The sequence below is a fragment of the Chaetomium tenue genome (assembly GCF_020726465.1).
Source record: "Chaetomium tenue strain MPI-SDFR-AT-0079 chromosome Unknown F5144scaffold_4, whole genome shotgun sequence".
Lineage (NCBI taxonomy): Eukaryota > Fungi > Ascomycota > Sordariomycetes > Sordariales > Chaetomiaceae > Chaetomium > Chaetomium tenue.
This window is the reverse complement of record NW_027117332.1, coordinates 2,833,130-2,858,377: the sequence shown is the minus strand read 5'-3', so window position 1 is coordinate 2,858,377 and position 25,248 is coordinate 2,833,130. Positions and strand designations below refer to the sequence as shown.

The 25,248-nt window shown below is 55.2% G+C and overlaps 8 protein-coding genes across 8 annotated transcripts; 4 read left to right on the top strand and 4 right to left on the bottom strand.

The window, feature by feature from the left end:
- Positions 1-545: 545 nt before the first annotated feature.
- On the top strand, positions 546-1,697 carry F5144DRAFT_490619 (lactate dehydrogenase/glycoside hydrolase; the record flags this gene model as incomplete). Its single annotated transcript, XM_066785808.1, has 3 exons — positions 546-819; positions 946-1,175; positions 1,269-1,697. 3 exons carry the CDS (start codon positions 546-548, stop codon positions 1,695-1,697), a joined length of 933 nt encoding a protein of 310 aa, XP_066643344.1.
- An 801-nt stretch (positions 1,698-2,498) lies between these two features.
- F5144DRAFT_573316 (uncharacterized protein) lies at positions 2,499-5,193 on the top strand. The gene has a single exon (XM_066788956.1). The coding sequence runs from the start codon at positions 2,636-2,638 to the stop codon at positions 5,042-5,044; it is 2,409 nt and encodes an 802-aa protein (XP_066643343.1). The 5' UTR covers positions 2,499-2,635; the 3' UTR covers positions 5,045-5,193.
- Positions 5,106-6,187, bottom strand: F5144DRAFT_244951 (Mss4-like protein). The gene is made up of 2 exons (XM_066783391.1): positions 5,673-6,187; positions 5,106-5,586 (listed from the first exon to the last, which is right to left on the bottom strand). The coding sequence occupies exons 1-2, from the start codon at positions 5,781-5,783 to the stop codon at positions 5,167-5,169; spliced, it is 531 nt and encodes a 176-aa protein (XP_066643342.1). The 5' UTR covers positions 5,784-6,187; the 3' UTR covers positions 5,106-5,166.
- A 112-nt stretch (positions 6,188-6,299) lies between these two features.
- F5144DRAFT_512375 (uncharacterized protein) lies at positions 6,300-11,256 on the bottom strand. Its single transcript, XM_066786564.1, has 2 exons — positions 7,216-11,256; positions 6,300-6,930 (listed from the first exon to the last, which is right to left on the bottom strand). Exons 1-2 carry the CDS (start codon positions 10,884-10,886, stop codon positions 6,420-6,422), a joined length of 4,182 nt encoding a protein of 1,393 aa, XP_066643341.1. The 5' UTR covers positions 10,887-11,256; the 3' UTR covers positions 6,300-6,419.
- A 4,564-nt stretch (positions 11,257-15,820) lies between these two features.
- Positions 15,821-16,465, top strand: F5144DRAFT_548201 (uncharacterized protein; the record flags this gene model as incomplete). The annotated part of the gene is made up of 4 exons (XM_066787514.1): positions 15,821-15,899; positions 15,929-16,022; positions 16,176-16,361; positions 16,453-16,465. The coding sequence occupies 4 exons, from the start codon at positions 15,821-15,823 to the stop codon at positions 16,463-16,465; spliced, it is 372 nt and encodes a 123-aa protein (XP_066643340.1).
- Positions 16,466-16,874: 409 nt separating this feature from the next.
- Positions 16,875-19,123, bottom strand: F5144DRAFT_649777 (P-loop containing nucleoside triphosphate hydrolase protein; the record flags this gene model as incomplete). The annotated part of the gene is made up of 3 exons (XM_066792979.1): positions 16,875-17,018; positions 17,050-17,142; positions 17,222-19,123. The coding sequence occupies 3 exons, from the start codon at positions 19,121-19,123 to the stop codon at positions 16,875-16,877; spliced, it is 2,139 nt and encodes a 712-aa protein (XP_066643339.1).
- Positions 19,124-19,488: 365 nt separating this feature from the next.
- Positions 19,489-20,594, bottom strand: F5144DRAFT_244898 (uncharacterized protein). Its single transcript, XM_066783390.1, has 3 exons — positions 20,187-20,594; positions 19,865-20,121; positions 19,489-19,807 (listed from the first exon to the last, which is right to left on the bottom strand). Exons 1-3 carry the CDS (start codon positions 20,479-20,481, stop codon positions 19,559-19,561), a joined length of 801 nt encoding a protein of 266 aa, XP_066643338.1. The 5' UTR covers positions 20,482-20,594; the 3' UTR covers positions 19,489-19,558.
- Positions 20,595-21,449: 855 nt separating this feature from the next.
- Positions 21,450-24,833, top strand: F5144DRAFT_244891 (vacuolar protein sorting-associated protein 35). The gene is made up of 4 exons (XM_066783389.1): positions 21,450-21,775; positions 21,903-24,117; positions 24,179-24,325; positions 24,383-24,833. Exons 1-4 carry the CDS (start codon positions 21,642-21,644, stop codon positions 24,545-24,547), a joined length of 2,661 nt encoding a protein of 886 aa, XP_066643337.1. The 5' UTR covers positions 21,450-21,641; the 3' UTR covers positions 24,548-24,833.
- Positions 24,834-25,248: the final 415 nt, after the last annotated feature.

The following is a 25,248-nucleotide window of genomic DNA, read 5'->3' as shown; positions in this document are numbered from 1 at the left end:
AATCCACCCTTAAACCATCCCGCTACTACCTCGCTCCTACTTATCTACCTTGCGTACCTAGGGTAGCATTGACGTTGCCTCAGCACTACATCTCCTCCTCCTCGCCGCGCCCCAATAGATCCACCCGTCCGCCTTTATGGCCTTCACAAACACTAACAGTGCCGCCCCCTCTATATCCGAAGCCGAAGTATCGGACTCAAAACGGAAACCCGCTCCCGTTGGGATAGCGCATCTTACTTGACTTCGACTGGCCAACTTCAGGACGTAGTTTTAGAACATGGCCCGTGTGTGCATCTCTAGGAGTCTAGGCTCTCTATGGCCGGGCGAATGGACGGTTAACATGACACAGACCTCACTATGATAGGTTTTGACAAGGAAATGGGGACTTGGAAGAACTGGGGACTTTGTCGTCGCGTTACGTCACGTCACACCATCAACACCAGACCCATATTTTGTTCCAGTCCATCCGTGACTCGCCCCAACCCTTGCATTCGGGTTGTGGTCTTGCACCCGTCACCATCAAGCGTTGACGCTGCATGCATAACATGGCTCCCCAAGATACCAAGTCAACCTCGCGGATCGCCATTGTCGGCGTCGGCCAGGTGGGCGGTGCCGTTGCGTATGCGCTTATCCTCGGGTCCGCCACTTGCGAACTGCTCCTGGTTGATGTCAAGGTGGACTTGCGAGACGCCCAGGTCCGCGATCTTTCTGACGTTGCTTATGCCGCCGGCGGCACTGTGCGTGTGCGTGCGGCCACGCATCATGAGGCAGGCCAATGCGACATCGTGGTGATTACGGCAGGGTCCAAATACAGCTTAGGTTAGCAAGCATCTAATTGATAGAAGAGCTGAGGAGGGGGAGAGGCGGAGGGAGGAGGCCTTGACATTTTGCTCTTACTATTGCTTCCATCTCCTCTGCCGGCAGCTAATACTAATTACTTCATAGGCGAAACCAACATCCAGCATATGCATCGCAACGTCTCGGTCATCCGGAACGTCGTGAAGGCTATGACGCCGTTCCGATCCGACGCAATCGTGCTCGTCGTGTCCAACCCCGTCGATCTCCTCACTTCGATTGCCCAGGAAGTTAGCGGGCTTCCCAAGTCCCAGGTCTTTGGCTCCGGAACGTTCCTCGAGTCGGTGCGGCTTCGTGGTCTGCTGGCTGACAAAACCGGAGTACGTCTGGTGCTACGAATAGTACCGATTTCTGAAATCAACTTCACTTTACAGTAATTGGGCTGTACTAATTATTGTCATCTCTTTACCTAGGTGGCTGTTAATTCGGTCCAACTGTCCGTGTTGGGTGTGCACGGCAGTTCCCAGGTTGTTGCATGGTCGTCGGCAACCATCAACGGCATCCCGCTCCACAAGGTAGTCCCATCCGACGGCTTCGGCCACGACCAACTGGCAGCAGAGTGCAATGAGAGAGCAGAGAGCATATTCCGCACCAAAGGTTCTACGCCGTTTGGGATCGGCTCTGTCGTGGCAAGCATCTGTGCTTCCATTAGCTTCGACCGGGGCGATGTCCAGCCCATCAGCCACTTCCAACCCGAGTTCGGCTGCTGCTTCAGCTTGCCCGTGGTCATCGGGAGGCGGGGCATTATGAAGACGATTAAGATACCGCTTGAAGCGGAGGAAAATGCTGCTATCGCTAGATCAGCCGAGAGGGTGAAGAACGTGATGAAGCTTGGAAGCTAGTATCGTCTTATAAAGAGGAGAAGGACGGTATCTAGGGTAACAACATCCTCTGAATGATATCCCTAGTAAACACCTACGTAGCACGATACATTATTATTCCTACACCGCTTCGTTCCCGGGCGCGCCGAAACTCTCGGACCGATAACTATCGCCTAGAATAGGGTGGAAGTCCTTGCACCTTCGAAGGTCTCCCTCCCATCTTCGAATCAACGGTGGGGGCCGGGGCCAAACACCACATCACTACCTAGGCGTTCGACAGTATCTGGTCCTTCCCCGCACCTCTGGACCCCCCACTTCTGGACCCCCCACTTCTGAAAGGTCGGGGCGGGGGAGGGTTGGGGGGTGGATCTGTAGGGAGGGGAGTGGCTGGCCCGTTCGAAGGCGTTTCTAGGATTTCACTCCGTTGGGTAGGACTTAGACGTGGGGTAATAGCCACGCCATGTAGCAAGAGCCTCTATCAGTTACTTTCTAACATTGAAAGGCCTAGGCGCTCGGTACAGGTTTGCCACCACGGTCCACGGTACGCCAGCAGGCAAGGCCAGGTTTGGATTTGATCACCCCAATACGTGTGTCATAGTCTGGTGACCGGTCTGGTGATAATTATTGCGCCCGTCGAAAAATGACGCAAGATGAGTGGACCAGGTGTTATTTTGCCTCCAGTCGATCGCCACGTAAAGGCGGGCTGTTTGGAGGATTGGCTGTTGGAGAACGGACCTTCCGACTAAGAGGGGCTGGGCCCAAGGGGGACTGACATGTCCGAATGCGCGTTGATAATGTTCGAACTCGCCTTCCTTATTTTCCCAAGATAGGTGCTCATCGTGCAGGCCTCAAGGCCCATTTAGATTTGAACTATTCAATAGCCTCCCGCACAAGCCCGTAACATTACACGTAATCCGCGGCTGGAATAACTCCTTTTTCAGTGTATATCATGTGCAATCATGGCGGAAGTCTCCAAGATGAACGCCACCAACAATGCCGGTGCTCTGGTTCGTGGTTTTGAACATCTGACGCGCAGTGATGTCGGCTTGGTCGGTGGCAAGAACTCCTCCCTCGGGGAGATGATCGGTGGCCTTGAAGCTGAGGGGATCGCCGTGCCACCTGGTTTTGCAACGACTTCGGACGCTTACTGGCAGTACATTGACGCGAACGGCATTCGGGAGAAGATAGCTACGTTGATCGGGGAATGGCAATCGGGCAAAGCAAGTCTTACCGAGACCGGCCATGCGGTGCGCCGTCTGTTCCTCCGCGGTACCTGGCCAGAGGAGGCAGCATCCGCAATCAGGACGGCTTATCGACAGCTTTCGGCGAAGACGGGAATTGAGGACCTAGGTGTTGCCGTTCGCTCTAGCGCGACAGCCGAGGACCTGCCTGATGCAAGCTTCGCTGGCCAGCTCGAGTCTTATCTGAACATCACGGGTCAGGATGCGCTCCTGGATGCGTGCCGCCGCTGCTATGCTTCGCTTTTCACCGACCGAGCCATCAGCTATCGCCAGACCAAAGGATTCGATCACATGAGCATCGCACTTTCGGTTGGAGTGCAGCGTATGGTTCGCTCTGACGCCAGTGGCTCCGGCGTCATGTTTTCCATCGACACCGAAAGTGGCTTCGACAAGATTGTGATTATCAACGCGGCCTGGGGACTCGGAGAGAATATCGTACAAGGAACGGTTAATCCCGACGAATACCAAGTCTTCAAGCCGCTCTTGGGAGACGCCAACCTGGTCCCGATCATTGGGAAAAAGCGTGGCGACAAGGCAGTTAAGATGATCTACGGCAGCGGAGAAATGCGAACCCGCAATGTGCCCACCTCCAAAGCAGAGCGAGCCGCCTTTGTGCTTAACGACGACGAAATTCTCCAGTTGGGCCGTTGGGCATGTACGGTTGAAAAGCACTATGGGTGCCCGATGGACATAGAATGGGCCAAGGACGGCATCACGGGCGAACTGTTCATCGTGCAAGCTCGGCCGGAAACCGTACACTCTCGCCGTGACTCTGCCATATTCAAAACTTACAACGTCGGCAAGAGGGGCCGTATCCTCTCCACCGGCGTTTCGGTTGGCAATGCTGCTATCTCAGGCCGCGTCTGCCTCATCGAAGCTGCCAAAGACATCGACAAGTTTATCGACGGCTCAGTTTTGGTGACGGGCACCACTGACCCGGATTGGGTGCCCATCATGAAGCGGGCCGCCGCCATAGTCACCGACCACGGCGGCCGTACATCCCACGCCGCCATCGTCAGCCGCGAACTGGGCCTCCCGGCCGTCGTAGGTACAACGGAGGCCACTTACATGCTGCATACGGGTCAGGATGTCACCGTCTCTTGCGCCGAGGGCGACATCGGCTTCGTCTACGAGGGTATCTCCGACATTACTACCAAGACGGTAGATCTGGCTCGGCTGCCGCCGGTGCGGACGAACATCATGCTCAACCTGGCTAACCCCGCGGCGGCCTATCGCTGGTGGCGGCTTCCAGCCGACGGGATCGGTCTCGCCCGCATGGAGTTTGTCGTCACCAACGCCATTCAGATTCACCCCATGGCTCTTGTCCACTTTGACCGGCTGAAGGATGAAGAGGCCAAGGAAGAGATCGCCCGACTAACGGCCGGATACGACCACAAGCCGGACTACTTCGTCGACAAGCTGTCGCGCGGGTTCGCGGCCCTTTGCGCCACTGTCTATCCCAAGCCCGCCATCCTCCGCATGAGCGACTTCAAAACGAACGAATACGCCGGCCTCATCGGCGGCGCTGAGTTCGAGCCAAAGGAGGATAATCCCATGCTCGGCTTCCGCGGCGCGTCGCGCTATTACTCACCCCACTACAAGGACGGTTTCGCGCTCGAGTGCCGCGCTATCAAACATCTGCGCGAAGTGATGGGTTTCACCAACGCCATCGTCATGATCCCTTTCTGCCGGACGGTGGGCGAGGCGAAGAAGGTGCTGGAGGTCATGGCCGAGAATGGGCTGAGACGCGGCGACAACGGCCTTGAGATGTACGTCATGTGCGAGATCCCATCCAATGTGATTCTGGCGGCCGAGTTCGCCGAGCACTTTGACGGGTTCTCTATCGGCTCCAACGACCTGACGCAGCTGACCCTCGGTGTCGACCGCGACTCTGGCGAGCTGGCCGATTTGTTCAACGAGCAGGACGAGGCGGTCAAGTGGATGATATCACACGTCATCTCGGTTGTCCGCAAGGCGGGCTGCAAAATTGGCATCTGCGGACAAGCCCCAAGTGACCACCCGGCCTTTGCCAAGTTCCTGGTCGAGGCTGGTATCGATTCTATTTCTGTCAGCCCGGACAGCTTTCTTGCTGTGAAGGAGCACGTGGTTGATGCCGAGCGGGCATGATTATCAGTGTATATGCCGTGGACTTGTCTAACGTTGTATATCATGTCGCTTTGATAATCAATCTCCTAATGGGTACTATAAAGTATACTTTGGCTCCAGTCTGCAACGGCGACGAACCCCCCTCACAACACCGCCCCCTCAATATCCGCCGCCGAACTCATCCCCACCACCTGCGGCACGCCCTCAATCGGCCTCTGCCAGGCCGCCCTATTCTCCACAAACTGCTCAACCTGCGGCCGCAACTTCCCCTCCGCCAACGAGAAGTCATCCACCGTGCCCGTGCGCAGGATGCTCAGGCCCGGGAACTTCTCCCCGACGCGGTACATGAGCGTGCCGCACGTGGCGCAGAAGTAGTTGGTCATGAGGCCGCCGGACCGCACCGTCGTCGCCTGCGCGAAGGTCCGGAGCTCGGCGCGCCCCCGCACGTCTCGGAGGTGCGTGTCCGCCACGGTGATGTTGGACATGTACAGCCCGCTGCTGATCTTGCGGCAGTCGCTGCAGTGGCAGACGTGGCGGTTGATGAGGCCGGGGCCTTGGATGGGCTGGGGGGCATGTTAGAGATTGGAGGGGGCGGGGGGGGGGGGGGTTTGTTTGTGTTCGGGTTGGCTTGGGAAAAGGGGGGACTCACGAAAACGAGTTGGACTGCTCCACAGAAGCAAGTTGCGGTGGCTTCTTCCTCTGTTGACCAGCCGTCACGGGCGAGGCCGGCAACAGGGAAATTGGGATCTGAGGCTGCCATAGCTTACTCTCTTAAACCCACGGTATGATGGGGTGAATGCTTTGAAGAGGGGTTGTTTGGGACAATATGAACCCTTCTTGATCCTTGGTTCTAAATACGTGGGAGGAGACTATATGGCTGAAACGTCGTTCCTTTGTGTGCCTCCTTCAAGTACCTATGCTTGAAAAAGAATCGAGGTAGCTACGCAGTATGTTGACTTTTATAACCCGGTAGTGATGCAAAGGCCGAGATACATATCCATGATGTAATACGTCGATTGCAAAGCCTGGGGAAGTTGATGAGGTAAGACGCTGCTGCTCACTAATCACATGCTGTTGTACAATTGGGGTCAATATTCGCCCGCCGGATAATTTATACGGAGGACCGACCCCAAGGTAACAATGTGCCGAAGCCGGATATAGCTCTAGAACCTTCTTAGTATAGAGGCGTCGACAAGTCGACCTCACAGAAGAATCCGTTGGCACCCATGGATTGACTGGTACGATATAACGAGCTGCATTAAATCCCCTGAGCTGTCATGCCCAACATCCGTTCCACGTAACCAGACAGCATCTTGCGGAACATTAATTCCAATGGAAATTATGCTGGATATTCTTGCTCTTCAACGGCTAAGGACTTACTATACACCGTCACATATTAGCTAGTACCCTCCCCAGATCTATCCTCTTCCTCTTTGCCTTCCTCTTCGAACCCAAACTTGCTCATCCTACACAAGGTATCCCTAATAGCCGGATCCTGTTCCATTACCTGCCACAATTCCACATCCCACTCCTCCAAACTCCCCTTATTAATTCCCTCCTCAGGCCACCTCGCGCCAGCGCCAGGCGACAACGACCAAAAAGCCGCCTTCCACGTCGACCACGTCAACCACTTCCAGCCTCTCCTCCACAGGCCCGCCACGATAAGATTACGCTTGACCGACTTATAAGCCAGCTCCAAACAGGAAAGCACCCCAAGCGCGCCAAACAACGCCACCCACCACGCCGGGTCCGGGCCGAACGACGAAAAGAAGCCGTTCTTGACCGCGTACGGCCACACGCCCGGGGCGTACGCGCCCGCTAAGAATACCTGCCACACCCACCAGCCGGCGACGGTGACGATGAAGGAGTAGATGACAATGTCGTTCTTGTAGTGCGTGTCCAGGATCCTGTACCGGTTGGTTAGCCCATGCTCCTCGATACGGGTTCGGCGAGCGGGTAGGGGGTAAAAGGGGTAAGGGGCCACTCACAACAACTTCAAGTTCGTCCACACAATATTCACCGAAAACACCAAATTCCCCAACGCAAACAACCCGCCATCCCCCACCGGCCCCACCGCGCCATACACCGCCCAACACAAAAACCACACCACCACCCCCTCCCCCGCGGCCGCCACCATCCACCCCACATACATCCCCGCATACAACCCCCCATCCCTCTGCCCAAACACATACAACTCCGGCACCGCCAACAACGTCCCCGCCGCCAACTCCTGCTCCCCCACCGCCGGCACAATCACACACAGACTCGTAAACAGCGTATTCAGCGCCGTCAAACTCCACATCTCATACAGACTCGTCCCCGTATACCCCACCCACCCCTGGAACACCGCCGCCGGCAGGTAGAACAGCATCTCCTTCCAGAAGGTGGCCAGCACGAAGCGGGCTGTGCGCGCGTAGTTCCAGCGTCCGTGAACTAGGAGAAGCCGTGCGAGGAAGCGGAACTGCGCGATCGCGTAGTCGGCGACGCGCGCGGCTTGTAGCCCTTCGCGCCCGGAGATGCCCACGCCGACGTGCGCGGCGGAGACCATGGCGAGGTCGTTGGCGCCGTCGCCGATGGCGAGGGTGAGGGGGGTTGGGTGGGAGGTGACTTGGGTGGGGAGGAGGTGAAGGAGGCGGTGGAGGAGGGAGGGGTTGGTGGTGGTGGTGGTGATGGTGGTGGTGGTGGAGGCGTTGCGGACGGCGTGGACGAGGAGGGCTTTTTGGGCGGGGGAAGCGCGGCAGCAGAGGACGGAGTCGATGCTGAGGATGAGGCGGTAGAAGGCGGTTTTGGCGGTGGAGGAGGTCGGTTCCTCGAGGGCAGCAAGGGTGTGCCCATCAATGACGATCACTGTGTGACCTGGGGCGCCGGAGGCGTTCGTTTCGGCCTGGATCTGGAGGTCTTCCATGATGGTCAGGATCTGACCTTCCAGGCTGCCTTTGGCAGTATCTAGCACGAAGATGTCAGACCCGGGAAGGCAGATGCGCGCCGAGTGGGCGATATTAATGGCCGTTTCCCGCTTATCCCCGGTAAGCATCCAGATCTTGATGTTTGCCCGCCGGAGCCGATCTATCGTTTCAGCAACGCCGGGCTGCAACTGATCCTCGATGCCGGATGCACCGATGAGATCGAGAGACTGTTCGATGATCTCCCCTGTGGCTTCGATTCGGTCTTGACGATCCACTAAACTGGTCTCTGCGTCACGGTACAACTTCTTCCAGCTGTTATACTCCTGCTCACTCAGGAACCGGTGAGCAAATAAAAGCGTTCGAAGGCCTTCAGTAGCAAAGTCGTCGATCTGTCTAAAGCAGCGGGTGAAGATGGCAGCATCATCCGACAGGGATGGGTCTTCGAGGAACGCAAATTTGCTCGGCACGGCCTCGGGCTCCGCGGATGAGATCCTACTTGGGGTCCGGCGAGCATCAAAAGATGCCGTGCGAGCGTTAAATGAAGGGCGAGAGCGGAGACGGGCGAGAGGGTCTAGATGAGCAACCTCGAACGATTTGCTCCTGCTGGCGTCCATCGACGTGCTTCCAGGGACGGCCAAGGACCCTTGCCTGGCGAGGGCGAGGCTGCGCCTGATAGTGAGGCTGGGCCGCCCACCAAAGCTGTTGCGCGGTTCCTGAGCCTCGCTCTTGCGCAGCATCTGATGTTCAAAGTCAAGGCTTTCGCGCAGTTCCTTGGCCTTTTGTGTTGCCAGGTCTGCCATTCTCAGGCGTGGGAGAATGGCCGAGTCGGCGCCTTTTGTCAAGAGCCATATCCTTCCGTCTGGGCAGCCCACGATGATCGACATGCGTTTGCGTTTACTGCTGAACTCGAGCACATCGAGGATCTGATAGGTACGGTCTGTATCGCCATCGCTGGCAGTGATTCGGAGAGTCACGGCTTGTGCAGTCCGCTGAACTACCAGAAAGCCGAGGTCCTGAGCGGCTCTTACGAGGGCAAGCTCGTCTGGTGAAGCGGCCTGGAAGTCGACCTTTCCGTCCTTTGTTTCCGGAAGACAAGTATGGCAGAGCGCCATTGCTAATATGTATTGGGTGGCACGCCTCGAGAAACCAGAATTGGGACGTAGCCGAATGTACTCCAGGAGATCCGATGTGGTGAAATCTGGTTGTAGATGGTCAGGTCGGCCCGTTGACCGCCACTGGGAGGAGGACCGCCGGCTAGCAGAGGGGCAATTCTGTGTCGGGGGAGATAAGAATCCTGAAAGCCTGCCGCCGTCAGGGGGGCCATCGGTCGACTCGAGTTTTGACTCCAAGACCTCTGGGCCACCATCTCGAGTCTCCCTGATATCCGGCGTGCCAGGACGTTTAGCAAGGTCCGCCTCGTGTAACCAAGCAGTGCCTGCCACGCTCATCTTGCAAAACCTCATTACATTTTCCGTCAACGTCCCCGTTTTGTCTGAGAACAAGTACCCAACCTGGCCGAGGTTCTCGAGGATGGTGTTGGTGTTGCATCGTGCCGGGGTATCCGATGCCTCGTCGTACATTTCGATATCCGAGTTCAGCAGCAGCATCTGGCAGATCTTGACAATCTCCAGACTCACGTACAGAGCCAAGGGAATGACGTTGTTGAATTGGATGGCATAGCCCACGATGATGTGCGCCAGGGGGACCGGGATATCACTCAAGTACCAAGCGGCTCGCTCGTAACTGCGTTGCCAAAGAACGTAACCCCCTGACAGGCCAGCTACGAGAGCAATGAGGTAAATGACCAGGGCGATGACAATCATGTTGGCCATACGCTCGAGAGCAGGCTTTTTGGCACTCGGGTGGCGATTAGCATTCCGTCGGATTTTGGTCTCCTCCCCGGTGTTGATAACCATCCCGATGACGCTCGCAGTATTGCGGATGGTGCAGCCCCGGTAGACAACCTCGTTCAGCGTCAAAGGCATCGTTTCCCCGGCCACTGTGACACGGCCGTCGAAGCGATACAGATCCGGGTTGGGGTCCTCAATGACAAATTCGGCGCCACAACTGCAGAGACCCTCGACAGAATCACACCCCTTCAAGGTTATTGACACTTGCTTGCTCTTGAGATTTGTCTCGCCGTCAAGGGCCATGGTTTCGACGTAGGCCAAGCCTTCCTCGCCCTCGGCGTGCAGGAGCACAATGTCGGCCGGCACGTTGTCGTCTCTCGCCAGCTTGACAACATCTCCAACTTGAAGATCCTGCCACTTGATTGTTCGCCATTGCAGCCCGAGGTGAGAAGTCCGCCCCGTTTCACACCGTTCCAGAGCCCCGACCTCGTCGTCCGTTGATGTGGCGCCGAACAGCGACCGCCACCGCTCACTACCCCCACCGGTCCCTCTGCCTCTCAGGACAGTCGTCAACTTTGCATTCTCGACCTTGTCAAGACGGTGCCTCCGCCAATCATCGTAGCCCTCTTTGGCGATGGTGAGGAGGACGAAAAACAACAACGGTAGTATGGTGGTGAAGTTGCCAGTGGTGCTAACACCGGGGATGGTCTGCGGGATGCCGACACAGAGGAAGTAGAAGTTGGCTAGGCGTGTGAATTGGAAAAAGAGCTGCTTCGGGAAGAAGTCGTAGAGAGTGTAGCGTGAGGTCCGGATGGAGTTGGAGATATAGGGATATCCACGCCTTTCGTCAATGAAGGGCTCACTGCGGTCCGGCCGCAGGGGTATGCGTCGCCCGTCCTTGGATGGGGGGAGGGACTCGCGGCGGAGGATGAAGTCGACGACAATTCGACGGTACCACTGACGGGCTGCAGTTGCGAGTTTGACCGCCTTCGGTGCCGCGGGATTCCTGGAGGGAAGAGAGGTGGTGGTCGGGGTTTTGTTAAGATGGCCACCCTTATCTTCCCCGGATTCCCCGGTCTCAACGCCATCAACACCACGGCCGTCCATAATGCCTTGACCAACAAAGCATTGTCCAACAGAATCGATGCCTCGGCTGACCGTTTCCGTACCTACCGAACGGATATTAACGGACAGCGCAAGTCGACGAGTTGGTTGGCATCGGTAGTCCAAAATTCATGAATAAGCAACATGGCACCCGAAACCAAATCAAGCGAGTGATAAAAATAACTGTACAATTAAACGAAGACGGTTTGGGGCCAAAAAGGTTGCCAGCATGAATATGTTGGCCTGACTGGACGTGATGTTGAAAGAGGGAAAATCGCCTAGCTCTCGGTCAAGCGTGCCGTGCCAGGTTTCGTGCCTGCATCTGTTTTGTGCATGCCAATGCCAATGTCCAGTGGAGACGAACCGTGATGAGATCTTCTGCATCTATTGGCCAGTCTGTTGGCCAAGGTTGGGACTCGGAATGAATGTTCACAGGCCCGGGAATTACTCAAGAGTATTTGTACCCGGTGGTGGAACAAGAATCAAATCAACACTTGCTCAACTGGGGACGCATGTGGTAGGCAAGAGACAAAACGATCAACTTGCCCGAACTTGTTTCGGAGCATGCGGCGGATAAATCCTTCAGCACACTTAGGGCACCTTATGGATGTATGAATGTATGGACATGCCCGGGGGGCCGCGGAGGATCCACGCGTAATATTTGCTAGCTGGGCATCCTTGTGACGAACCTACTCCAGGATCCTATCCTGTTAGGGTTCAGCTTCGTTGAAGGTAATCTCTCGAGGATGCTTAGGTTCGGTGCAGCCAAAGGGTGCACAACAATAGACTTGTCTCAACAGTAGGCTTGCGAGCTTGTAGCGAACTGTAGTTGTGATTGCTAACTGGAGAACTCCCAGAGCTCTCCAGAACGGGTGACTATATACCTATCTAATTCCTGGGTGCTCAGTCTGCTCAGTAGTCGAGCACACTGAGCACGCTGCTCACCTTGCTCAGTTGCTGAGCGTACTGAGCAACTGCTAATTGGTTATACTAACGATTGGCTCGGGGCGTCCCGCGCCCCACTTCATCCGGCACAGTGGTTGTGACAATCCTACCGACAACAAAAAGACATCAATACCATAACATCTTCGTGCCAGACGTGGCTATTACTAGTAGTGGCAACATTGAACGGCCCTCAACTAGAGAAGCTTGCCGGCTAGCCCTCGCCGGTCTTACGAAAACCCTCCGGGGGTTTTATTCGGTCGCAGAGCGACTGGACCTGGCGATCTCGTGATAGGTACTTCGTACACCGGGAGATTTTATGTCTCAGGGCCCCCCCGACCACCTCGGCACCGGCGATATTGGGAAATTCAAAATTTGTTCACCAACTGTGCCCGGCCAGCTGTAGCAACCCGTCTCAATCGTAAAGAATATTTTCAACGCACTTTCTGCTTCATTCGGTTCCATACCGGTTGATTCTTTAAGTAACGTGGTCCACCCCCAAGCGGCGCACACCCCCAAGCGGCGCATCTTTTTACGCGACACACCTTCCTATCTTCTACACAACTTTTCTCCCCAACCAAAAATGGCAATCCCTTCTAAAGAAAGCCAGATAATCTTGGCGATTGAAGCCATCCGGCAAGATAAAAAGCTTAGCCGTCGGAAAGCCGCGACAATCTACAATGTGCCTGAAAGTACTCTCCGCTACAGAATGAACGGACGAACGCCAAAGCTAGAGTCGCGTCCTGCAGCCCATAGATTGACAATCACCGAGGAAGAAGCAGTTGTCCATTACATACTAGACCTAGATACGCGAGGATTCGCGCCCCAATACGCTGGTGTTGAAGATATGGCCAATTTGCTACTCGCGCAACGCGACGGCGGACGTGTCGGTAAGCACTGGGCCGAAAAGTTCGTCAAGCGACAACCAAAACTCAAGACGCGTTTCAATCGCGCATACGACTTTCAGAGAGCCCTCTGCGAAGATCCAGAGCTTATTGGTGCGTGGTTCAAGCTTGTGCACAACATGAGAGCGAAGTACGGCATCCACGACTGCGACTTCTACAACTTCGACGAGACCGGCTTCATGATGGGCGTTATCTGCGCGTCTATGGTAGTGACACGCGCTGATCGACGTGGAAGGGGCAAAGCAGTTCAGCCTGGCAATAGGGAATGGGCAACGGCGATTGAGTGCATCAATGGCGAAGGGTGGTGCCTCCCGCCGTTTCTGATCGTGCAAGGCATGTACCACCTCGCAAACTGGTACACAGAGAGCAACCTTCCGCTCGACTGGGCTATCAAACCAACTTCCAATGGGTGGACCGACAACGAGACCGGCCTAGAATGGATCAAACACTTTGATAAGCACACAAAGTCTCGTACGAAGGGTGTGTATCGGTTGATTGTGCTTGATGGGCATGAGAGTCACCTGTCGGCCAAATTCGAAGCCTTTTGCAAGCAGAACAACATTGTCACCATCAGCCTGCCGGCTCACTCATCTCATATAACCCAGCCACTCGATGTTGGGTGTTTTAGTGTCCTGAAAACGGCGTACGGTCGGCAAATCGAGCACTTCGTCAGAGCGCATATCAACCACATCACCAAGGTCGAGTTCTTCCTCGCCTTCAAAGCCGCCCACTTTTCCGCCATGACCGAGAGCAACAACAAAGGGGGTTTCAGAGGTGCAGGTCTAGTACCTTTTGACCCCGATTCAGTGATATCCAAGCTGGATGTCAAGTTACGGATGCCAACACCAACTGGTCCCCCCTCCGCCGCTGCCGATCCTTGGTCCTCCCAGACGCCACGGAACCCAACAGAGGCTGTCTCGCAATCCGAGTACATCAAAAGTCGGATTGCCCGTCACCAGGGAAGCTCGCCGACGCAAATTCTCACTGCTGTCGACCAGCTTGCGAAGGGGACGCAGGCGTTGGCGCACTCGGTTGCCCTAATGACGGGTGAGATACGTACCTTACAGAAGGCAAATGAGGCACTGAGCAAGCGGCGAAGGGCCAAAAAACACGTGTGCGTCTTGGAGGATCACTTACTGTAGGAGATGCACGTGATCTATTAAGCCAGAGAGAGGTGCAGGAACAGGTAGAGCGTGAAACGCGGGAAAATCGTGGTCAGCGGACTCGAACAGAGACGGCTCCACGGCGTTGTGGCAAGTGTGGAAAGCCCGGGCACAATGCGCGCACGTGTCAGGGAGATGTGGTAATGTCTGATGTATATAACTCTGTATAGTTTCGGTGTATTATAGGCGTTGTGGTGGTGTAATTAATGTTTTTGTCGTGTGGTTGTGGAAAAGTGCGCCGCTTGGGGGTGTGCGCCGCTTGGGGGTGGACCACGTTAGTCGTTTTCCAAATCTTGTCCTAAGTTTGAGAAAGTTGAGTGGAGGCTGTCAAGTCTTTTTTACGTGTCGCCTTTTCCACCCGGAGGGGAAGATAGTCCCCAAGATACATCCTGTCGGTTACATCTGTGATGCTTGGTTCAAGTTGTCTGCAAAAAAGGGAAGGTGCCTGGCACCATTCCATAACACGAGTCTCTTGCCGAGTTCTCCAACTGCAAGTCTTCGGACAAGTCGTAGATGTATACATGTAACCGCCTGCGTTAATCGTGTCCGCTGACTACCAATCTTTGGTTTCTAAGGTACCAATCAATTTCCGGATGCCTGCTGACCGTCATCCGTGCCTCCCGTATTCTCAACAGCCTAACATGAGCCGAGCTATGAGCCTGAGACTTGGTTGAAGCTGACATACATATGAAGTTATATTCTGGCCCCCAATTACCAATTTACTTGCATGCTGGCCCCCAATGTACCACCCTACATGCTAAGCCCTTGCTGAGGGTTTGCGAAGGGTGGGCTGCGGTGATCAAACCGCGAAGTCAACTGAGTCGCACGCCGTTGCTGTAGTCGAACTAGATCGCGTTCACGTCACGGAGTCGAAGCTCATCGGACCCAAGCTCTCTACCCAAAGGTTATGGAGTTTTACATATCTACCTATGAGCTAGTTTGGAATATACGCAACTTGCAAGGGCGCCGAAGGCCAAAGCCCCTCATTTCAATCTCAACAAGCCAAACACATCCTCCTGCCTAGGCGGGAAAGTCGAATCGGTGTTAGAAAAGCACCTGATATAGGCAAGCGGGGCTAGAGATGAGCTGCCGTTGTACGGTAGTGACCAATACTGATCGCGGCTGTGTAACTCGAGATCCTCCCATTATCCCACCAGAGCGGGGCAATACGAACTGAATACCCTTGCCAGTGAATCCTTTTGTGCAAGCGGGTACTAGAGTTGTGCTGACGTTGGAAATCGGTAGTACTTACCCGGTATATGGGGGTTCAAGAGGAGTTGGGGAATTACCCAAGTTAGGTCAGGGGAAAGGGGCATCCTTAGGATTTCTCTCAACAAGCCGTCCTTTCGGATATACGTCCATTTGCTTTGAATTGTTGATTAGATGTCCTATTTAAACTGATAGAATTTTGAAGAGGTAACTTAGGGCTCAAAAGGAGCAAGCTCCTCCCCCAACTGGGCAAGACAGGTGAACAGGTTTCCCTTACGTTTCTCAACCGCCCCTCTCCCCTCCCCTGCTCCGACAACAGCTAGAATGGTCTCGCTTAATAGGTATGTAGTCTAAGCAGGTGCTGGAGCTACGCTGACGTGCGTTGGTAATCAATAGTCATCGGGGTCGGCGGTTGTGCAACTTCGTATTCCACAACCCATAGACACTGGCCTGACAACGTCGTGATGAAGGATCAACTGGATATGCAAGGCGACCTTCACCAAATATTGGCAACAGATGGTTAGGGACTTGCATGGACATGTGAGATAATGTAGGAGGATCAAGTTTGTTCGGCGTTTCCTGATATCTCTGATGCATCGTCGTGTATAAGAAGGTAGGTGATGCTCTGACAAGATGATACTGCAAGCCAGACATCAACCGTTCATCGTAGCCTCAAGTCTTACTTTACCTCTTCATAAAACATTTCAACACTACCGCAATGGCCAAGTTCACGCTCTTCACCATCATCACCGCCCTCCTGGCGTCCAGCCGGGCAGAGGCCTTCCAATTCCGATTCTGTGAGCCAGTTTCTGCCACTGTGCCGTAGTCAAGCCTCCTAACCCCCACGACCCAGACGCGAACAGCAATTGCAACCACAGCGCCGCAGCCGGCAGTACCTCTCCGCCCAACAACGGACCCCCGTACGTCCCCTCCCAAGTCCCAAGCTAATAACATATTTCCCCCGAACCCCCATCCACAAACCAAAGTTCCCACAGGCAGTCACCCCAGGCTCCGTCAGCAACCTCCCCCGCCAAACCAGCTCTACTAACCACCCCCCTTCCCACCCCCAACAGATCCTCCGGCAGCCCCAACAACTGCTACAGCGCCCCGATCGGCGTCAACTGGCAGCGCCTCGAGATCGACAACCCGCCGAACTCGGTCATCACCTTCTGCAACGTCAACTGCCAGGGCAGCGGCTCGGCCCTGCAGAGCGGCACGCACTGCTTCACGCCCTTCCCCGGCTGCGCGATCGGGAGCTTGTGAGTACCTACCTACCTAGTGCATTTTGGGAGGGGGTTTTGTGGGAGATTTGTTGTGCGGGTTGGGTTGCTGACTGGAGTGGTTGTGTAGCAAGGTTGTCTAAATGTTGGGCTGGGTTGAGGGGCGTGGCGGATCTATTTGGGTTGGGGCTAGGGAAGTGTGGGAAAGGGAAGCGGATGTTGGGATGTTTCGATTCTAGGTGCTACGGAAGTAAAGTGATGTTTTTAGCTTCAACACTAGCAGTGTGAAAATTATTCACTGCTCCGCAACAACGTCCCAATTTCTGCCTGGTGAACTTGGTTTGTTGTGTCATTGCCTGTTTATTACGCTGTGATCCTGGTGTACATCATGGATGTCATCGTGGAGTCACACCCCCGTGTTACTATGACAGTATGTGAGTGTATTCTGACAACTGAGCTGTGAGTTTACATGCACTCGAAGCTTATCTACCAACATTCCTCGACCTCCCCCAGTAATCCCACACATTGCACACTATCACCCACATCGGTCCATCAAACCGCAGCTGCATCATCAGCCGCTGGCGTGGCATGCATCCCTAGCCGCTTCAGTTCAAACATGGCGTCCTCCAACACGGCGAGCTTCTCAGCAGCCTGAGTCCGCTCAGCCACGGACTCTGGGCTCTCGCCCGCGATGCGCTGGACGGGCATCATCGGTGAGCTCGCACACAATCTCTGGGGAGAGAATTGCCGAGAGCTTCTGAAGCAGGCAGCGTTCGACAGCCAGGGTGCTGATTGCATCGACAAGCGATTTGAGCGCGACCTAACTAGGATTGAACTCGTGTCAGCAAGATTGTTTCCCTTCACAATCACCCAGGCGTGAAGGGGGGGCGCCATCCCACCTTGTAGTACGCCTCCATTGTATCCACTGCCATCGTGCAGGAATACGTATCCATGTCAGGCTCCGTGTCGGTGGCCAGGTTGTTCAGCAGAGCCTGCATATCAAACGCGTGGCTCATCGTGCCAGTGCTGATTTGACTGGACCTGAAAAACGACTTCAGGCGGGCCTCCATCTGGTCGCGTCTACGCTGGGCCTGTGCTTTCTGCACATTGTCGGTGAGGTAGTGGTTGTACGTGATGGGGTGGCCTGAGAGGTGCGGCTCCAAAATCTCATCCGCCTTGTTGCTCAACCCCCTCTTGATGCTTTCCATCGACGGGTTGACGACAGCGCGGAGGAGTGACTCGGTAGTCTCCCCATCAGCAACATAATGGAGAGCGTTCTCGACCGTCCTAGCGGCTGACTGGAAGGTGCGCTCAAGAAGGTTGCGCACCATGCCCTGCCAGGGCTTGCACTGGTTGCTGAAAAGCTCGGCGACAATGAGCGGATTATAGGTGCCAGGAAGTTCGCGGCCCCGGCTCTCCTTCATCACCTCCTTGACCTGGGCAACGTAATCCGACCGAGAAATGGAATCTGGCTGGCGTCCATCATCAGGCTTTTTAGTGGTGGGCCCATCGACAATCGTGGTGGCGTGGCCGTTGAGACGCATGTCCTGGGCAAACTCGGACAAGGTGTTCTGAATGACGGCGCGAAGGCGCCTGTCCTTGGACGCCTTGAAGAAAACATTGGTATACACGCCATCGACGGCTGCCTTCACAAGCTCCGAGAACCCAGCGCTGATCTTCAGAAGGTAACGGCGCTGTTCTGAAACAGTGGCTCTGGAAGCCCCCAGCTTTTCCAAGGTGTGCTTGCACTCGACAATCCCGGCGCTGACGTCCTCAAGGACGCTGGGGAGCTGCCAAAGGATCTGATCCCGCAAGACGTGACTCAAGCGTACGCGGAGATTGGCGACGCCAAGTTGCGACGGCTTTAAGCACCTCCAGACTCCCTTGGCGAAGAAGTCAACTTCGGCGGCATCACGAGCAATCGTTGACTCATTGCGTTCAGCGAAATTCCGGTTTCGCAGGACATGCCAACCCAGGCGGAACTTGACGTCCTTGTTTTGAGCGAGTTCCACATAGAACCGTTCGCTATCGGACCCTTGGTCTAAAGTATCCGGCTTGGTGATGAGACCGAGGGTACGAATGCCGTTGGGATCCTGAGCCCTGGCGTGCAGTGTAACTTGTTGGAGGGCGAAGTCGTTCTTGGCCGAGACGACGGCGAGGATGATGGTGCGCGGGTTCTTCATGTACGATAGTACAAGGGTGTTGACGAGCGCAGCGTCTTCCTCCGATTGGTCCTTGTTACCGGCGAGGAACAAGCCGGGAAGGTCAACCATGGTGAGATGCGGCTGTGATGGCCCTGATACCTCCACACGAAGAACGTCGGTGCTGAAAACCTTGTTTGTTCCGTTCAAGCCCATGGAATTCTTGGCCTGTTCAACAACCTGGCCAAGGTCCAACTCCTGGAGTGTGCCAGTGTATTTGAACTTCATAAGCGTTTTCTTTTCTTCTTCAGTTCGCTCCGAGCCCGGAACGATGCTGATATCGATACCGGTGGTCGGGGTTCGCCGCAGGATGAGCTCGGTGGCAAACCGGGTGCAGAGGTTGTCCTTCGTGGGGAATGACATGCCCGAGATGGCTTCGAGGGCCGAGCTCTTGCCAGATGACTGGTCTCCGCAAACGATGATCTGGGGCAGGTCGACATATCGACTTAATCCTTGCGACCGCAGCCGATCAATGACATCGAGAAGGTCGCGGTGGTCGTTAGACTGTAGGAGAGTCTCTTTGCCGCGTACAGGGTTTTGTACGTCGCCGTTTGTACCGCTGCGCGATGCATCGCTCGATGCGGCGTTCGTTGCCGCCATGTTTGTGATGTACTTTAGTCGCCGGCTACAAGTCGATTGTTGAGAGTTTGGTATGGAGAGAATGGGAGGAAAATTGAAGAGAGTTTAATTTGGAGAGAATGTCAAGGGAAATTGAGAAGAGAAAAGTGCTGGGGGTGTTTACGAAATCGAACGTTTAGTTGCAGTCGTTCTCCGTTGGTCGTGCGGCTGGCGGCAGTCGGTAACTTGGAAAGTTGAGAAAGAAAAAGAACAGTGGCACAGGACGCGTCAAACCAGCTTCGAGAGCTGGAATTCGGTACGAGGAAGGTGCGAAAAAAAAACAACTTGAATGGCACTGTTTGAACACAGGTACTCACCAGACAGCAGTGTGGTTTTCGTTCCAATTCGATCCACTGAAAAGAACTTCAAACAGAAGGTACCTACCTAAGGTACCTACATATCTAACCCAGAATATAATCAGGCCGTGATGCCACCGCTAGCAGCGATATACTGCCCTGTAATCCACCTCGCAGCATCGGAGACCACCAACAAAACAGCATCCGCTATCTCTTCCGGATCCCCGGCAACTTTGCCAAGTCTAGCTCCAACAGCTAGTTTTTGAGAGACTTCATCCTTGAGCTCGCTATCGGGGAACCAACTCGCCGCATCCGTCTTGGTGGGACCAGGGGCAACGGTATTGACAGTAATCCCCTGGCGAGGACCCAGCTGAACACCCCGTGCCGTTAGCACTATCTTAGGACTCTGGAACATGGTTGGACTCACCTCGGCGGCGAGCGCGGCAGTCAGGTACTCCTGGGCGGCCTTGCTGGCCCCATACACCCCGACGCCCGGCATGTTGTTCATCCGCGAAACGACAGTCCCGATATTGACGATGCGGCCCCCGGATGGGATGTACGGCGCCGCGGCCTGGACGACATACAGCGTGCTAAAGGTGTTCAGGGCAAAAGCCTGCTGCACCTCCTCGGGTGTCAGATCGACGAGCAACTTGCCCTGACCGGTTCCCGCACCAGCATTGTTGACTTTGGGTGGTGGGCATGTTAGCACATGGGGGAAAGGCGGGATAAGGGGGTGAGGGGCGGCAAACTCAAAATGTCAATCTTGTCCGTCTTGAATCCAGAGAGAGTGTCCTTGATGAGCTTGGCTGCGCCGGCGGGAGTTGACACGTCGGCTTGGATGACGATGACTTGACCGCCGGCGGCTTCGAGGTTGGCTGCCACCTTGGCCGCTCGGGGCGCAGAGCTGTCCGATACGTAGTTGATGGCTACGCGGGCGCCGTTTTTGGCGAGTGCCAGGGCAATGGCAGCCCCGATGCCGTTCTCGCGGCCAGAGCCGGTCACGATGGCAGTCTTGCCGGCGAGGGAGAGAGTGGTGGGAGCCATTGGATGGGTTGGTTAAGGAGATTGGTTTGCTATGGGGTGAGAGTGTTGATATGTTGATGGTGGGATGGTGGTAAAAGTGTAGTACGGTGGGAGCGCGGTGTTGGATTATATACTTTTGAAGCAGCCATGTGTATACCCCTTACTATCTACGGCCTCCGGACACTTATCCTGCTGTTGTGGTGCCGTCCCAGTTGCTCGGACGAACTGCCACTCCATCGTTGCCCCTGATGGAATCAACTTGTACAGAACAAGTCAAGTCACCGAGCCCGAGAGGCCCAGGTTTTGTTTGTATTTGTAAGGCGGGGCTCGTGATGTTCTTTTCCCCTTCGCTTTTTGAGAAGCGTCGCATAAAAATTGCATCATCTAGAACATTCAAGGCATCCAAACCCGGCTTGGGAGCCCTCATTCGTGTAGATCGAGCCCTCGTTTTCCCAATATGGCAGTTGCTCACTCAGCGACGCTGGTGCCCAGCCTGAAGTGGGAGAGCGAACAAAGGTTGGATTTGTCACCTGCATTCCGCATTGGCGGGCCGGCAGCAGGCCGCCAAAAATGTCGCCGACAACAATTTCTTCCAAATCGAGGTCCTATCTTGTTGCCAAGTTGGTAGCGCTCGTCGCGGCCTGACTTGAAAGATACGGTTATCGAAAAATCAAAAAGTGTTGGATATTTTCTTCGTTACTAATTGCAGGCGGCAGGGTTAATCAAGATTCCATTGGATATTGGAAGATGTGGTTGACAATGGCGGCAGCAAGATGCTCCCAGATGCGAGTTCCAGCAAACCGACGTCGTTTCTTTCCGTGTCCCACAAGAATGAATCCCTTCGCGCGACGCGTTCTGGCGTTCTCATTAGATGCCGCCCGTTCACGTGCTATGGTGGGGCATCCATGGCGCAGGCCAGTTATGTAATCTGACCCTTGCTGCAACTCCAGCCACTCTTGGCTTCTGGCTGGTCCCTGACCTGCTGCTGTATTGCGGAGCTGTGCCGCTGCTGGCGTCGTCATTCCCACGCACAGCCATAGGGACCGACAATAGCTTCTTGATCCCACATCGGCCATTCCTCTTGCGCATAACCCCTGAGTTGCAGCCTACCATCTCACCTCACCGTTTTACCACACCACGGGCGACATTGAAACCAAAGTGGCAACAACACCAACGATACCATGACGACCCCCGCGCCCCCCGAGGACCAATCCCGGCTCCTCGAGGATGCCCTCATTGCCGTGCGCCAACAGACAACATTGATGCGCAAATGTTTGGATACGCCAGGGAAGTTAATGGATGCACTCAAATGCTGGTGGGTTCAATTCCATATTTCCTCCTTTTCGAGATTGGCTTTGGAGCCCCTTGGGCGGGTCGAGAAGATAACTCGCGCCATATCATGCCGTGGTTGTAACACGGACTTTGTTGACGCCATCCCTTAGTTCCACCCTAGTCTCCGAGCTCCGAACGAGCAGTCTGGGCCCTAAGCAGTACTACGAGCTGTACATGGCCGTATTCGACGCCTTGCGCTACCTTTCAGTCCACCTGCGCGAGAACCACCCCGTGAACCACCTCGCCGACCTCTACGAGCTTGTCCAATATGCCGGCAACATTGTTCCCCGCCTCTATCTCATGATCACGGTCGGCACCGCATACATGGCCATCGAGGGCGCACCAGTTAAGGAACTGATGAAGGACATGATGGATATGAGCCGCGGCGTACAACACCCGATTCGTGGCCTCTTTTTGCGCTACTACCTCTCGGGCCAGGCCAGGGATTGTCTCCCGTCTGGCGATTCGGACGGGCCAGAAGGAAACCTCCAAGACTCGATCAATTTCGTGCTCACCAACTTTGTCGAGATGAATAAACTCTGGGTTCGTCTGCAGCATCAGGGGCACTCGAGGGAGAGGGATCAGAGGACACAGGAGAGGAAGGAGCTCCAGTTACTGGTAGGGAGCAACGTTGTGCGGCTCAGCCAGCTGGTGGACCTGCAGGCATACAAGAATGGTATCCTTGCGCCATTACTGGAGCAGGTCGTTCAATGCCGCGACGTTCTAGCCCAGGAGTACCTGCTCGAGGTCATCACCCAGGTCTTCCCAGACGAATTCCACCTCCACACCCTCGATCAATTTCTCGGTGCCGTCTCGCGGTTAAATCCGCACGTGGATGTCAAGGGTATTGTCATAGGCCTCATGGATCGTCTCTCCGACTACGCCGAGCGCGAATCCCAGAACGAATCGGAGGAGGATAGGGAGAAGATGGAAGAGGAAGCTTTGGCGAATCTCCTCGAGAAAGTCAAGCTGGGTACAGAAAGCGCCGCTCAGACCTCAAGCGCGCCCGCCGAGGAGACAAAAGCTCCTGAAAACGGAGACAAACCCGAAACTGATGCCGGGTCAACGGCAGACACGCCGAAGGCGGACGACGAGACCACCCCCTCTATAGCAGAAACCGAGGCGACGGCGGTGAACGGAGATGAGCCAGAGTCGGCCACAAAGCGGAGGGGGATCCCGGAGAATGTACCGCTGTACGAGGTCTTCTTTGGGCAGGTGAAGAACCTTGTCCAGGCGCAGCACCTTCCAATACAAGACACCATCGCCTTGTGTGTCTCGCTGACGAATCTGGCGCTCAATATCTACCCCGAGAGGTTGGACTATGTCGATCAGATCTTGGGCTACGCCCATAGCAAGGTCCAGGAGCATGCCAACAGCGCGGATTTGCACGCCCAACCAGCACAACAAAGCCTGCTGGCACTCCTCCAGAGCCCTCTCCGGCGTTACTTGTCGATTTTCACGGCGTTGTCTCTCCCCACTTACGTCCCCTTACTCCAATCCCAGACCTACCCCACGCGAAGAGCGGTCGCGGGGTCAGTTGCCAGGACACTCCTCAAGAACCAAACCTTCATTTCTACGCCAGCGCACCTCGAGAATGTTCTCGAAGTCCTCAAGGTCCTCATCAGGGAAGGATCACAACCACCGGCCGGCTATCCCGGTGTCGTACAGCCCCGAGCTCGAGCTCTCGAGACGGACGAGACAATGGAGGAGCAAGGTTGGTTGGCTCGCCTCGTCCACTTGGTACATTCCGACGACAACGATACCCAGTTCCGCCTCCTGCAAATGACGAGGAAGGCGTATGGGGAAGGCAATGAACGGATCCGCACCACAACGCCGCCGCTCGTTACCGCCGGCCTGAAGCTCGCCCGCCGTTTCAAGACCCGCGAGCATTACGACGATAACTGGTCATCACAGTCCTCGGCCCTCCTCAAATTCCTACACTCTGCCGTATCGACGCTGTACACCCGCGTTAACGGTTCAGGCGCCGCCGAACTCTCCCTCCGCCTGTTTTGCTCTTGCGGGCAGGTCGCCGACATGACCGGTTTCGAGGAGGTCGCGTACGAGTTCTTCGCGCAGGCGTTCACGGTGTACGAGGAGGCAATTAGTGACTCCAAGGCGCAATTCCAAGCCGTCTGCGTCATTTCCAGCGCGCTCCACCGGACAAGGAACTTCGGCAAAGAGAACTATGACACGCTCATCACGAAGTGTGCCCAGCACGCGAGCAAACTGCTCCGCAAGCCGGACCAGTGTCGCGCGGTTTACCTGGCCAGCCACCTGTGGTGGGCGACACCGATCGCCGCCAACGGGGAGACAGAGGAGACAGAGGTGAGCCTTGCTAGCCTTTCGTGATGTCGTTATTTGAGAAGATACTAACGTGGGATACTAGCTCTACCGGGACGGTAAGCGCGTCCTCGAGTGCCTCCAGCGCGCTCTCCGCGTGGCCGACTCGTGCATGGAGACGGCAACCTCGATCGAGCTGTTTGTCGAGATTCTCGATCGATATGTCTACTACTTTGACCAAAAGAATGAATCGGTAAGTAATCCTCACTGGCGGAAATGGTGAGCCCCTATTTGCTAACATACCCTGCAGGTCACCACCAAGTATCTCAACGGCCTCATCGAGCTCATTCACTCGAACCTAGCCGGCAATCAGCAGGAGTCGGCGTCCGTCGAGGCCAGCAGGAAGCATTTTATGCAGACACTTGACATGATCCGGAGTAAGGAGTACGAGGGCATTGTTCTTACGCCAAAATAGTTGGTTTTTGTTCGTTTGGTGGAGATGGTAATTGATCTGCCTGCGAGGGGGTGACAGTAGGCCTCGAGGTTGGTCCTCGCGGACTGGGCACGCAGGCAGAAGATAGGAGAAAGAGATAGCTCCCGCTACACCCGCAATACCGCATGGAGGTATTCCCTGCATGTACATTTACTGTATATATGTACACCTTCCCCTTATGTCTATGTGTCTTATCGGAGGTTAACCAGACGGCTTTTCGTCTGAGCCAGAAGCCACTACATTGCTTGTTAGTGTCAATGATATTCCCTTCGCAGGTAGCTAACCTTCAATCTCCGCCCCTAGAAGAGAGCCGTAAGCTGCTCATGCTTTTCACAGGGAAATTCGGGACGGGAGCAGCCAGTCAAAGACGCATACATGTAAGGTGAACGCTGAGCACGCAGGAGGGAGTGTTAAAAGGCCGTCACCGCACAGGTACAACCCTCGTTCATAGATGTCGACAAATGGAGATCCCCATGTTTGGAGACCTTGACATTCCGCTGAATTAGCCCAGTCGTGAATGTACATAGACAGACAGCGACAGGCAGGTAAACTACAGCCCGAAATGCGACGAGGCCACCGTCGGCGCCCTCCAACAACCCCTCAAAAAAGGAAATATGACGATGGTGGCCGGCAAGGACCCGAAAACAAGCAGGCAGGTAAAGTGCAAGCTTGACGAAAAGCAA

Bases quoted from the DNA above. Each gene is read 5' to 3' on its own strand.
- F5144DRAFT_512375 (XM_066786564.1), bottom strand. From the start codon at position 10,886: ATGGACGGCCGTGGTGTTGATGGCGTTGAGACCGGGGAATCCGGGGAA. The intron at 6,931-7,215 runs GTATGTGTTTGG...CAACCGGTACAG, and splicing joins TTGTTGGCGGTGCCGGAGTT to GATCCTGGACACGCACTACA.
- F5144DRAFT_244891 (XM_066783389.1), top strand. From the start codon at position 21,642: ATGACGACCCCCGCGCCCCCCGAGGACCAATCCCGGCTCCTCGAGGAT. The intron at 24,118-24,178 runs GTGAGCCTTGCT...GTGGGATACTAG, and splicing joins GGGAGACAGAGGAGACAGAG to CTCTACCGGGACGGTAAGCG. The intron at 24,326-24,382 runs GTAAGTAATCCT...CATACCCTGCAG, and splicing joins TTGACCAAAAGAATGAATCG to GTCACCACCAAGTATCTCAA.
- F5144DRAFT_573316 (XM_066788956.1), top strand. From the start codon at position 2,636: ATGGCGGAAGTCTCCAAGATGAACGCCACCAACAATGCCGGTGCTCTG.
- F5144DRAFT_244898 (XM_066783390.1), bottom strand. From the start codon at position 20,481: ATGGCTCCCACCACTCTCTCCCTCGCCGGCAAGACTGCCATCGTGACC. The intron at 20,122-20,186 runs GTTTGCCGCCCC...CACCACCCAAAG, and splicing joins GGACAAGATTGACATTTTGA to TCAACAATGCTGGTGCGGGA. The intron at 19,808-19,864 runs GTGAGTCCAACC...CGGGGTGTTCAG, and splicing joins CTGCCGCGCTCGCCGCCGAG to CTGGGTCCTCGCCAGGGGAT.
- F5144DRAFT_244951 (XM_066783391.1), bottom strand. From the start codon at position 5,783: ATGGCAGCCTCAGATCCCAATTTCCCTGTTGCCGGCCTCGCCCGTGAC. The intron at 5,587-5,672 runs GTGAGTCCCCCC...CATGCCCCCCAG, and splicing joins GAGCAGTCCAACTCGTTTTC to CCCATCCAAGGCCCCGGCCT.